Source organism: Osmerus mordax, chromosome 15 (genome assembly GCF_038355195.1).
Source record: "Osmerus mordax isolate fOsmMor3 chromosome 15, fOsmMor3.pri, whole genome shotgun sequence".
Taxonomy (NCBI): domain Eukaryota; kingdom Metazoa; phylum Chordata; class Actinopteri; order Osmeriformes; family Osmeridae; genus Osmerus; species Osmerus mordax.
Genome location: NC_090064.1, coordinates 796,726 through 808,927, shown reverse-complemented (window position 1 = coordinate 808,927; position 12,202 = coordinate 796,726). Strand labels below are relative to the sequence as shown.

General features: G+C 40.7%; 1 protein-coding gene across 7 annotated transcripts in view; it reads left to right on the top strand.

Moving 5' to 3' along the window:
- Positions 1-12,202, top strand: part of nsmaf (neutral sphingomyelinase (N-SMase) activation associated factor) — a 177,908-nt gene that overhangs the window by 22,999 nt on the left and 142,707 nt on the right. For all 7 annotated transcript variants that reach the window (XR_010878311.1, XM_067251515.1, XM_067251514.1 and 4 more), the window contains exon 2: positions 10,764-10,850. Coding sequence is in view for 6 of the 7 variants with exons in the window: in XM_067251515.1 (XP_067107616.1) it covers positions 10,764-10,850 (87 nt within the window). In the remaining variant the exon portion in view is untranslated. The remainder of the gene's footprint in view (positions 1-10,763; positions 10,851-12,202) is intronic.

The following is a 12,202-nucleotide window of genomic DNA, read 5'->3' as shown; positions in this document are numbered from 1 at the left end:
CAGCCAAAACAGGGGGTGACCACCACCAAAACCACAACAGGGTCCCAGACACCCAGAACTTTACCACAATGCTGACCATGAATTATCCTGGCAACATTCCCTCACCACTCCCTGGGGAACCAATGACAGTTCTCTCCAGTTTGCTGCACCTAAAATAAATGCAACCTCATGGGGCAGTAAACACACTACCAATTTGTGCTGTCTGTAAAGGGGTGTCTGAGGTGTAGTGCTGTTCCCCACACCACACTGTACATCTTACTTAAACAAGTGTTAGTTCAGTGCACTCAATTAGCATTTATAGGGAAAGAAGGGATTCATCAGCACTGATAATATAATACTAACGAGAGAGGATACAATTTCTGGGGAAATTGTAGGGTGTATTGCTTGCGTCGGGTGTATTGCTTGCGTCGGTTGCAGATGGGTCCATTTAATAAACAAGCTGAACCCCCTTTGAAACAAGCTATTCTAACCACGTTGTCACCGGCAGTATTTTTCAGATGGAATCGCGATTTAAACAGCACTAGTACCATCTGCTGACTGAAAATATGCCCCCAAAAACTTAAATAAGCTTGATATTTATTTAGGGGGAATGGCTAATTCAAAAGAAGTTTGCTGGAAGCGATCATTGTCAGTAACAAAGCCAAAAGCGACTTTTTGGTCTCAGTCTAGAGCCCTGCCTGGAGAAGCTGAATTGTGCTATGAGAAAGCTACGGTAGCCTAGTGCTAGCTGCTGTTGCTAGCCAAACTACACTGAGGGGATTGTTTGAATACGACGGAAATTAAAAACTTTCTTTTGAAATAAAGTTTAGGCTGTGGCATTGAAGACAGCGACACACCACACAAGCTTGAGTTTAAATACATTCTTTAATGTGACATTACTTACTGTACATGCAAGTCTTGAATTGCTTAAATGTATAATGCTGCTAGTACAACACGGCACGATACGATACTTGCTGTGCAACAGTCTCTATGCACGTCGTATCTAATGCGTCGTTGCTAACGTGTGCCGACATTGTGACGTAGGCTAGCACTGAGTACCCTTCGTTGACATAGGGCACTTTTTTGCCACAAAAACGTAATTTAAACTTAAACCATGCAACGGAACGTAAATAAAAATACAAGAAACTCAATCGCTACCAAGACTAAACTTTTGACACCTACGCTGTCTATGTAGTCCAAATATTGACTGAGGCTTAGGGGTGGGATAAGAAATAATAAGAATATATATGTGAGAGAACAAAGGTTGTGCCCTTGCCGAAGGCAAAGCACACCCAATAATATAGTATTCATGACACTGTCCTGCGGTTTCGTAGGGCCAGCTCCAATTTGTGCCACTGGTCGTAAATAGAAGGCCCCATGGCTAGCACTATAATGTAAACCCAAAGAAACACTGCAACTACAATAACGAACTATGCAGGCAAGTCTATCATTTTCAGAGATATCCGCAATAATTTATTTTATTTTTTATAATTCTTTTTTAGTAAAAAATCAAGTACTTACCTGAAGAGAACTGCAGAATGTATAATGAATACCGAAGCTGCCTGCAAGTAAGCAATTAGAGGAGATTAGGCTCGGACCCCCAAAAAACGATAACATGTCAATAAACAATTTAACAATGCTATACATCACACAGTTATAATTATTTGCCTCGGTTTACTTACTTGAGAGATAAAACTTGCATGAAGAGCCAATTTACAGGATACGCGTCTGTCGTCTCAACTTGTTTACTTCTTTCTGGCACAGAAACAGCTGACCAGCTGACCTATCCCCTTGCGTTTTGATTTGCTGTAGTAAACCTCCTGATTGGAGTTGTACGTTGCCCTCCAGGAGAAGACCGTGTTATATCTAAACCTGTTGTTTCTTACCCAATGCGACATAGAATTCCTTACACCATACTCGTCTGGACAACACACTCTGTAGTGTATTTGTATTTTTTTAAATACTGTTTTGTGTTGTCTCCTAACAATATTCAGTGAAAAAATATTTTGTGTTAAATGTAGGCTATATATATGTAGCCTACTGTCTAAAACGGAGGTTGTCATGCTGTAGTGTAGTCAAGTATGTGTAGAATGTGATTATTAATGGGACTAAGAAATCCACCCTTTTATTACCAATATATAACATGTTGAATAACTAAAGTAAATTATAATATTTTCAATATTAATTACTATTTTATAAGGCAGAAGATCAGGGGCGGTTCCAGATAATTTTTTATGCAGGTGCTGAGGGGGTGCTAGATCATTGACAGGGGGAGCTGCACAATTATATACAGTCAGGAAAATAAGTATTTGAACACCCTGCTATTTTGCAAGTTCTTCCACTTAGAAATCATGGAGGGGTCTGAAATTGTCATCGTAGGTGCATGTCCACTGTGAGAGACATAATCTAAAAAGAAAATCCAGAAATCACAATGTATGATTTTTTAACTATTTATTTGTGTGATACAGCTGCAAATAAGTATTTGAACACCTGTCTATCAGCTAGAATTCTGACCCTCAAAGACCTGTTAGTCTGCCTTTAAAATGTCCACCTCCACTACATTTATTATCCTAAATTAGATGCACCTGTTTGAGGTCTTTAGCTGCATAAAGCCACCTGTCCACCCCATACAATCAGTAAGAATCCAACTACTAACATGGCCAAGACCAAAGAGCTGTCCAAAGACACTAGAGACAAAATTGTACACCTCCACAAGGCTGGAAAGGGCTACGGGGAAATTGCCAAGCAGCTTGGTGAGAACAGGTCCACTGTTGGAGCAATCATTAGAAAATGGAAGAAGCTAAACATGACTGTCAATCTCCCTCGGACTGGGGCTCCATGCAAGATCTCACCTCGTGGGGTTTCAATGATCCTAAGGAAGGTGAGAAATCAGCCCAGAACTACACGGGAGGAGCTGGTCAATGACCTGAAAAGAGCTGGGACCACAGTTTCCAAGGTTACTGTTGGTAATACACTGAGACGTCATGGTTTGAAATCATGCATGGCACGGAAGGTTCCCCTGCTTAAACCAACACATGTCCAGGCACGTCTTAAGTTTGCCAATGACCATTTGGATGATCCAGAGGAGTCATGGGAGAAAGTCATGTGGTTAGATGAGACCAAAATAGAACTTTGGGGTCATAATTCCACTAAACGTGTTTGGAGGAAGAAGAATGATGAGTACCATCCCAAAAACACCATCCCTACTGTGAAGCATGGGGGTGGTAGCATCATGCTTTGGGGGTGTTTTTCTGCACATGGGACAGGGCGACTGCACTGTATTAAGGAGAGGATGACCGGGGCCATGTATTGCGAGATTTTGGGGAACAACCTCCTTCCCTCAGTTAGAGCATTAAAGATGGGTCGAGGCTGGGTCTTCCAACATGACAATGACCCGAAGCACACAGCCAGGATAACCAAGGAGTGGCTCCGTAAGAAGCATATCAAGGTTCTGGCGTGGCCTAGCCAGTCTCCAGACCTAAACCCAATAGAGAATCTTTGGAGGGAGCTCAAACTCCGTGTTTCTCAGCGACAGGCCGGAAACCTGACTGATCTAGAGAAGATCTGTGTGGAGGAGTGGGCCAAAATCCCTCCTGCAGTGTGTGCAAACCTGGTAAAAAACTACAGGAAACGTTTGACCTCTGTAATTGCAAACAAAGGCTACTGTACCAAATATTAACATTGACTTTCTCAGGTGTTCAAATACTTATTTGCAGCTGTATCATACAAATAAATAGTTTAAAAAAAATCATACATTGTGATTTCTGGATTTTTTTAATTTATTATGTCTCTCACAGTGGACATGCACCTACGATGACAATTTCAGACCCCTCCATGATTTCTAAGTTGGCATTAATTTCAGTGCAAAATGGTTTCTTGAGATTTATGTAATATAAACATTACGTTGGACTCATATTGTCAGAGCTATATTTTCCGGAAATTACAACCCAAATTTTTACCTGAAAGATTCTGTGCTTTTGAGAAAACATATTTTTCCCACCCTTGCAGGAACATAGTTTTATGAAGTGACAGATCTTTAATTTTTTACCTGGCTTTTTCAATTCCTCCTGGAATCTTTTCCCCATCCATTTTATTCTTTACGCATCAGCTTAATATTGTTAATTCCCTCCACAACAATAAGAAAGACAGCATGCGCGACAACTGAAAATGGCACTTTTTAATGCACGGTCTGATCATGCGCTTATTTAGATTAAAACCTAGTGTAGCCTATGATGAAGAAAGTGTTTTGTCCGTCTCTTCATAAACGGAGTGACTAAGTTCAGTTAAGTTCTGGATTTTAATACGTATTTATCATTCTGCAGATTGGGAGAGAAAACCAGTCTTCTGACCATAAATGACAACACAACACCAAGCTTAGGTCTCAACCAGGTCTCTCTCCGCTCCGAAAGCCGGAGGACCATCTTTTATAGGGCACAAGAATGTAAACATAGATTGTGACAGTCAGGCAGGAATGACGTTACAACAGTCTCAGAGAAAAAGATTCACTGCTCCCAACACATAACAACTCTCACACTAGAGAGTTCATAGTTGGAGCTCTCCTTGTAGTCATGACAAGGACCGTTTAGCCAGTACTTTCTCCTGACCCAGAACATCTATTAACCTGACACATAGACACAATATACTGTTATTAATAGCAAGCTTACATGATAAACGTACAACTAGTATCCAATGACTAGTTCTAATGATTAGTGATTAATGTAAGCACACAGGAAATCCCAATTTCTTCCACACCTATTAGCTTACTTATCAGTCACACAGTAACTTAACAAACTCGTTCCAACTGGGCAACACTGACTGATCAAGCGAGGTGAAGCCAGGAGTCCAGTCTTGTGCAGTGTTGATGTCCTTGGTGTCCAGTTGACCCACTGGATAGCGGTTCATAGTTTGGTCCAGCAGACTCCAAAGAGCTGGATCTAGTGATCTGCTTTAACAGCAGGATCTGTGCCTAGTTAGTGCTGTGTACAATTGTGCTGGTGCAAGTGGACCAGTGTATTCACTCACTCTTGACTGACTCCCTGGTGATGAGAGGGGGCAGCGGAGTGGGCCCACACAATCTCCATACTCAAGTAGTTGTACAATTAATTGTCAAAGAAAATGCTGTAATGAAAGTCAAAGTATCATTTGAAATTATGTAATAAAATGAAAGTAGGCCTAAGTAAATAGTATACTTTTTAAGTATGTAAAGTATGGGGAATGTGTCACAATATCACATTATCTAAAGTGTACAGACATACAATATTTAGAATAATGTTAATAATTGTGTCTTAATACCAACAATTTCATCTCCCCTTAAAAAACAGCAGTTTCTTTAGTAGCTTATGCTTCTCTGCAAATCTGTTGATTACAGTGACTGTGTCCCAAGCCACAAGTACTTCCTTTTTCAACGTTAATTTGTTTTATTATCATCGTCGTTGTCGTCATAGCATGTGCATGAGCTCCACAGATGTATGTCTCTGGGCCATGGCATCTGACTCACAAGAAACATATTAATAAGGGGGAAGGGTGGGGACTTGTAAGAGAAATGATTGGGCTATACCAGCATATAGAAAGAACCAATGCCGTCCCTGCTTCATGGGCCGGTCAATTGGCAAATTATTATGTTATAATTATTATTATAAATCATTTTTATTTTACACCGGCCCAAAAGGTGTCTCAGCAAGCCGGGCATTTGCCCGGTATGACAAATGAACAGTCCAGGCCTATTTGACTTTACAGTTGGCCTTTGGGTTTTACCCCTTACTCCACTTCCTAGGAGTCAAATAGTTTGGATATGTCTCTGTCATTAACACAAATTGTGATAGATGAAAGTCTCAGCCTCTAAATGGACATGTGCAAATGTACTTTGTTAGCAGTTAAAAAGGCCTTGGAAATGTACAGGTCACATGACCGAAAAGCTTTTGACGTTTGAATTACAAAAACATTTGTTGAAAATAGTGTGAGGTGAAAATGACCAAACTAAAGGATGTGCAACATGTATACATAGTCAGTGAACACTCTGAAATGGATTTGAGGATTATAGGTCACATGATCAAAAAGCTATTGAAGTTTGAAATACTAAAAAAATCACTGAAAATAGTATGAGGTGAAAATGAAAAAACTAAAGGCTGTGCAACATGTATACATAATCAGTGAACACTCTGAAATAGATTTGAGGAGGATAAGTCACATGACCAAAAAGCTATTGAAGTTTGAAATATTCAAAAATCCATCTACAATAGTGTGAGGTGAAAATGAAAAAACTAAAGGCTGTGCAACATGTAGTCACTGAACACTCTGAAATAGATTTGAGGATGATAAGTCACATGACCAAAAAGCTATTGAAGTTTGAAATATTCAACAATCCATCTACAATAGTGTGAGGTGAAAATGACCAAACTAAAGGATGTGCAACATGTATACATAGTCAGTGAACACTAAAATGGATTTGAGGATTATAGGTCACATGACCAAAAAGCTATTGACGTTTCGAACTTTCAGAAAATCATCTAAAATTGTGTGAGGTAAAAATGAAAAAACGAAAGGCTGTGCAGCATGAATGCATACATCGTCAACAGTTTAACATTATTTTGACGCTCCTTGTTCATGTTGTTGAAAAGCTATTGACTTTTGAAATTTGACATTTGTAATTTGTTGATGGTCCCTAAACATACGAGTTGTTTAGGCAGCCAGAAGCATAGGCTAAGCGGCCGGTTGTAGCGGCGCTAAACCCGGCTAAATTAAGACAATCCTGGGCGTCCGATTATCTGTTGAATATCGAACTTCAAACCAACTTCACCACGGTCTTTTCCATGTTGATAAGAGCATTAAAATGAGAAAAAATTATGGGAAAAAAAGAAATCAAGGGACATTTAGAATAGATAAAAATGTGCGATTAATCGCGAGTTAACTATGACATTAATCGCGATTAAATATTTTAATCGTTTGACAGCACAAAATAAATAAATAAATAACTTCTAAAGTAAGAGCTATTATGCTGTGAATTGAGTAGGCTAATACAGCTAATCTGTTGTGATTGTGTGACCAGATAATGTATTTAGCTGAGTTGATTTGATACGCTGTTTGCATAACAGGTGTATTGCATAATTATTGTGTGATGCTGCTATAGGCCTCTGTGAGAGTTAGTCTTTTGCAGTATGTTGCCCTGCTCACTTAGTGACTGTTCAAGTTCAAGTCTTTTATTGGCAGATGCACAGAACAACACAAAGTCAGACTGGGCACTGAAATTCTTAGGACAACACAACGCAAAGCAACCTGGTATAACATAACATGTAAGTTCTCTGAACATAGATTACACCTATGATAAGCACAAATATAACAAACCTCCTAAATATACAAGATCATATACGATACAGTATAATAAACCTATAATACACATAATAACCTATACTAACCTTATAAACCTATACTAACCTAAAGACAAGTGGGGTAACAATTAGTGCAATATTGCTAGTGCAACCAGTAGCTGAAAGTGACATTGTGTAAAGTGGCTGGTGAGAAAGTGGAGAGTGTATCAGTGCCCTTTCAGAAGCCTGATGGCCCTTGGAAGGAAACTATTCTCTAGTCTACGTGTGCAAACGCGAATGCTTCGGTATTGCCTGCCAGAAGGCAACAGGGTAAAAAGACTGAAGGATGCGTGGTATCAGTCTCTTGGAATCCTGCCAGCTTTCCTGAGGCATCATTTGTGGTAGGTGTCCTGTGGGGCTGGGAGCTTCCTGCTGAACTCAGCAGACCTGACCACAAAGCGTAGGACCTTGCGGTCCCTGTCTGTGCAGTGTAGCGGGGTTTGCTCGTTTAAGATTAGCAATACTTAATTTATAATAAAGTATGTAGTTCTTGGGGGCACCACCTCTTATTTGTTAAAGGGACAGAGGAAACCTTATTGAATAATATTGAATAATAGCCTTCGTAATAATCAGTCTAATCTTAAGTAGTGAATTCTATGAAAGTAGAGCAGATCAGATAACGTGAGGGATAACGCGAGTATTATAAACAATGATTTATTTAAGGAAATGTAATTATAATGAACAAATACCAGAGAAGTTATAGGTTAGTTGAAAGTGAGTTGAGTTGAACTGTATACAGTAGGTCCTAAACTATGATGAGGGTTGGTACAAGGTGGTAGGTTGAGAGCGCGTGGGGAGGGGGGAGGGAGAGAGAGAGAGAGAGAGAGAGAGAGAGAGAGAGAGAGATGGGCTTCTGGAGAACAATGGGAGAGTATGTTAACTAATCCTAACGAAAGTTAGGTTAAATCATTTGCAAACTAAAATCAAACGTAACAAATTAAATCACAATATGCCAATGTTCACAAGTAAGAAATGTAGCAATATCGCAGTTACTGTTGTCAGTTTGAAGAAGAAGAGTCAAGGTTCCGTTCGTCGTTGTCAAACGGTTAGAACAAAGGAATCTTTCGTTCAAGTTCCTAGTGGTCCAGTGAGTTGCTGATTGAGAAGGATAGGTCAGATGTGTCGCGAACACTTCCGGTGAATCCTTGCGAAAAAGCAAAGTGGGATTGTTCATCTTGGGTTTTTATAATCCAAGAAATGCGGGGTATCCCTTTTTTGAGGGTGAACTTTCATTGGTCAGTTTACCCGACCAGGCGTTGTCCTGAGATAAGATAGGTGTGAAGTGGTCGGTAGATTGAAGTCAATATTTCAAATGTCCATGGAATGCTTCAAAATATAACAATACAACGTTCAGAAATAGTTTTGTTAGTATGGTACAATCATTTTGATATCAAGATTGACTGACTTATCATAACAGGAAAGGAAGTTTCATTAAAACATCAAATTACATCAACACAGCATTTAAAGGTAAAGCATAAATTGTCACACAAATTCCAATAGTTCTTCTAGTGTCCACAAGCAGTATTGTCTTTGAGAGATCTTTGTTAATCCATGAAATGTCTGTTTTGGGATAAATCCTTTATAATTCAGAGTTTCTAGAGTAAGGGAGGTTGAGAAAGGTGGGCCGTTGGCTGGCTCTTCCCCCCTTTGGAGAGGGGAACACCAGGTATGGCATCAGCCCCTTTGAGGCTTATCCAGAAGATAGTAGCATTGTATGAGACATCATATAATGCAATCAGTCATCCTGGTGGTCAGTACTGTTTTACTGAGTGGATCAGAAATGGTTGTGTTGGCGGTTTGACTCTCTGCTACAGCAGCTCCGATACCACACTGTAATGCAACCAGTCAGTATGCTCTCTATTGTGCATCTGTAGAAGTTAGTGAGGATGACTGAGTCCATGCCAAACTTCTTCAGTTTCCTCAGGAAGAAGAGGCGTTTTTTTGCAACTTGCACTCATCTATATTGCTTGATGGCATTGTTGTATCTTCTGTCAGTCACATTTCAGAATTACTGGTCTGCTTCCTGCTTACCCTTTGGAGGGGGGTGGGGAGACATGAAATTCAGTGCCCAGGGGCCCTTCGGGGTACTAATCTGGCCTTGCCAGCAAATGCAACTGCAACACTGACACTTTCATCAGATACAGAATAAGAGTCCAGTTACCCTGAGGACCTGGCTTCATACCATTCCCTGCTGACAAATGTCTGTTCGACCACTTCAAAATACATTTTTGCATCTCTAACCCAAGCAAACTATTCTACACTGTCTCATACCTCCTCCACCTAACCTTTTCTACCTAACATCAAGATAATCTGTCAGTTTCTGATGCAGTGCTCAATACAGTTGTTTGGTTAGGTCACAATGTTCTCTCATCTGGACGACAATAACTCCCTTCTCACTACCAACCCCGGCCATACCACGCTGCCAGGTTCCAGCCTGGACTTCAATTGCCCCAAGTATTGACAATAGTGGTCTCTCCACAGAGAAAGAAAGTTCTTGCAACCCACTCTGCAATGTTTTTCATTTCTTGATCCCCAGTTGTGAAATGATCTCCCTATCGCAATGCACCTCTCTCGAAATGCACCTATCGAAATGCATGCACCTTCATGGTCAACTCTTCAAACTCTACCTTGACTGATCCAGGGTTTCTCGCAGCACTCCCCCCCCCCGGTCTGACGGCAAACCCCACCAACTACCTTAACTAACCTATTTTCTGCGGGAAACCCTGTGATCAATTTTACCTAAATATATATTAAGCTGCACATTACATCTGGTGGGTGTGCAAAATATACCTTTATGCATGTTGCATTTGAGATCCTGTTGTAGAAATGTCTTGTTAACATGGACCATGCAACAATAGCATTATATTACCAGAATTATTTATTAATGTAGTTTTCTGAAGCACTGTGTATGGGAAAAATATATACCTCTTCCTTGGCACAATTATTGAAATTCTGTTAGAATTTTGCCCTTTTGAGACTAGCTTATCTGCTCTAACAATGTGTCGGTTAAATTAATAAATGTAAATATAACGAAGCATTTAAATGCAAGAATGCTAGGTAAAGTAAATTACAAAGAGGGTCTTTGTTGGTTTTAATCCTTAACACATACAATTGCACCGGTGTTCTCTGTCCTGGATGGTCCCTGAAGAAAGCAATCACATTGGTGTGACGAGCTACAGTATGATTTGGGTGGTTGACTCCACTCCCGCTTAACCCAGGTTTCCACACTGTTATTTAAAAATCCAAGACAAGTTACCTATGCAGAATGCATGTATGTTATGAAGAAATCCAAAGATGACTACCCTCACGATCAATAATATTAGCTTTTTCCATTAACAGATGGAACAGATTATTTGAAACATGGTATCTTAATCACTTTTGTCATGTCTTATGTGACTAAATTTCTTGTCTCTCCCTTAGGTTTTCTCTCCTGTTACTGGATCTAGAGGAGTATTATTTTGAACAGCACATAGCATACCATGTGACAAATACTTCTAATACCAAAAGGTAATGTTGAAGATTGAAATGGTTAATAATATTGGCAGCGTCCATGCTTTCAAAAGTTTTCAGTTATCATTTAGGGCCAGTTGTTCAAAAGGTTTAATCTGGATCAGAATTATCTGGATTTTGAAATCCCATGTTTTGCTATCCAGGATCAGTTAATCCATTTTACATCTGTACTGGTTTTTTAAAGCAACATTGGCTTGGATCACCCTGATCCAGATACAAACTTTTCAAGATTACCAAATTCGGATTCACAGTGTTGTAAATGGGACTACGTATAACAATGTAGGCCAATGTAGTAGGCTAGCCAAGTAAAGAACAGGATCAATAGCCAGCATGGGGTCACTTTTAAGTGTTTTGATTTGAATGATGTTGTGGCTCTCCTCCCCAAAGGGTCGGCGAAAGTTTGATATTCCAGCTCGCTCCGTTAGTGGTGAAGGAATTGGCTAAGGCGAACGTTGGTAAAGATTGGTTATGGCAGATCCAGAGTTGCTCTGAGCAGATCCAATAGTGCCCAGACTCTCTGTACAAATGAAATATACGAGAGTCTGGTAGGACCAGGCTAATCATCTGACCCAGAAACAAATATCCATCCATCCATCATCTTCCGCTTGTCCGGGGGTCGGGTCGCGGGGGCAGCAAGCTAAGCAGGGAGGCCCAGACTTTCCTCTCCCCGGCCACTTCCACCAGCTCTTCCAGGCCAGCCGAGAGACATAGTCCCTCCAGCGTGTCCTGGGTCTTCCACGGGGCCTCTTCCCAGTGGGACGTGCCCAGAACACCTCACCAGGGAGGCGTCCAGGAGGCATCCTTTTCAGATGCCCGAGCCACCTCAACTGGCCCCTCTCGACGCGGAGGAGCAGCGGTTCTACTCTGAGCCCCTCCCGGATGACCGAGCTTCTCACCCTATCTCTAAGGGAGAGCCCGGACACCCTGCGGAGAAAACTCATTTCGGCCGCTTGTATTCGCGATCTCGTTCTTTCGGTCACTACCCACAGTTCGTGACCATAGGTGAGGGTAGGAACGTAGATCGACTGGTAAATAGAGAGCTTCGCCTTTCGACTCAGCTCCTTCTTCACCACAACGGACCGATGTGTGAAACAAATATACATTCTTCACAATTACAATGTGAATATTTTGAACATGTGTTTCAAAATCGGAAAAGGGCTAAATGTCCAATAGTCAACAAAATTAAAGAACTTTCAAAGTTAGTCTTCGATTGTGGAGAGACCAGCTTTTTGAAACTCCGTTTAGGAGGCGGATCTCAAGTCTGGCTTTGGTTTGCTGAAGTTGTGAAAGAGTGATTTGTTCCTCTGCCAGACGAATCTGTACTTCTGCTCTTATATATGAATAAATGT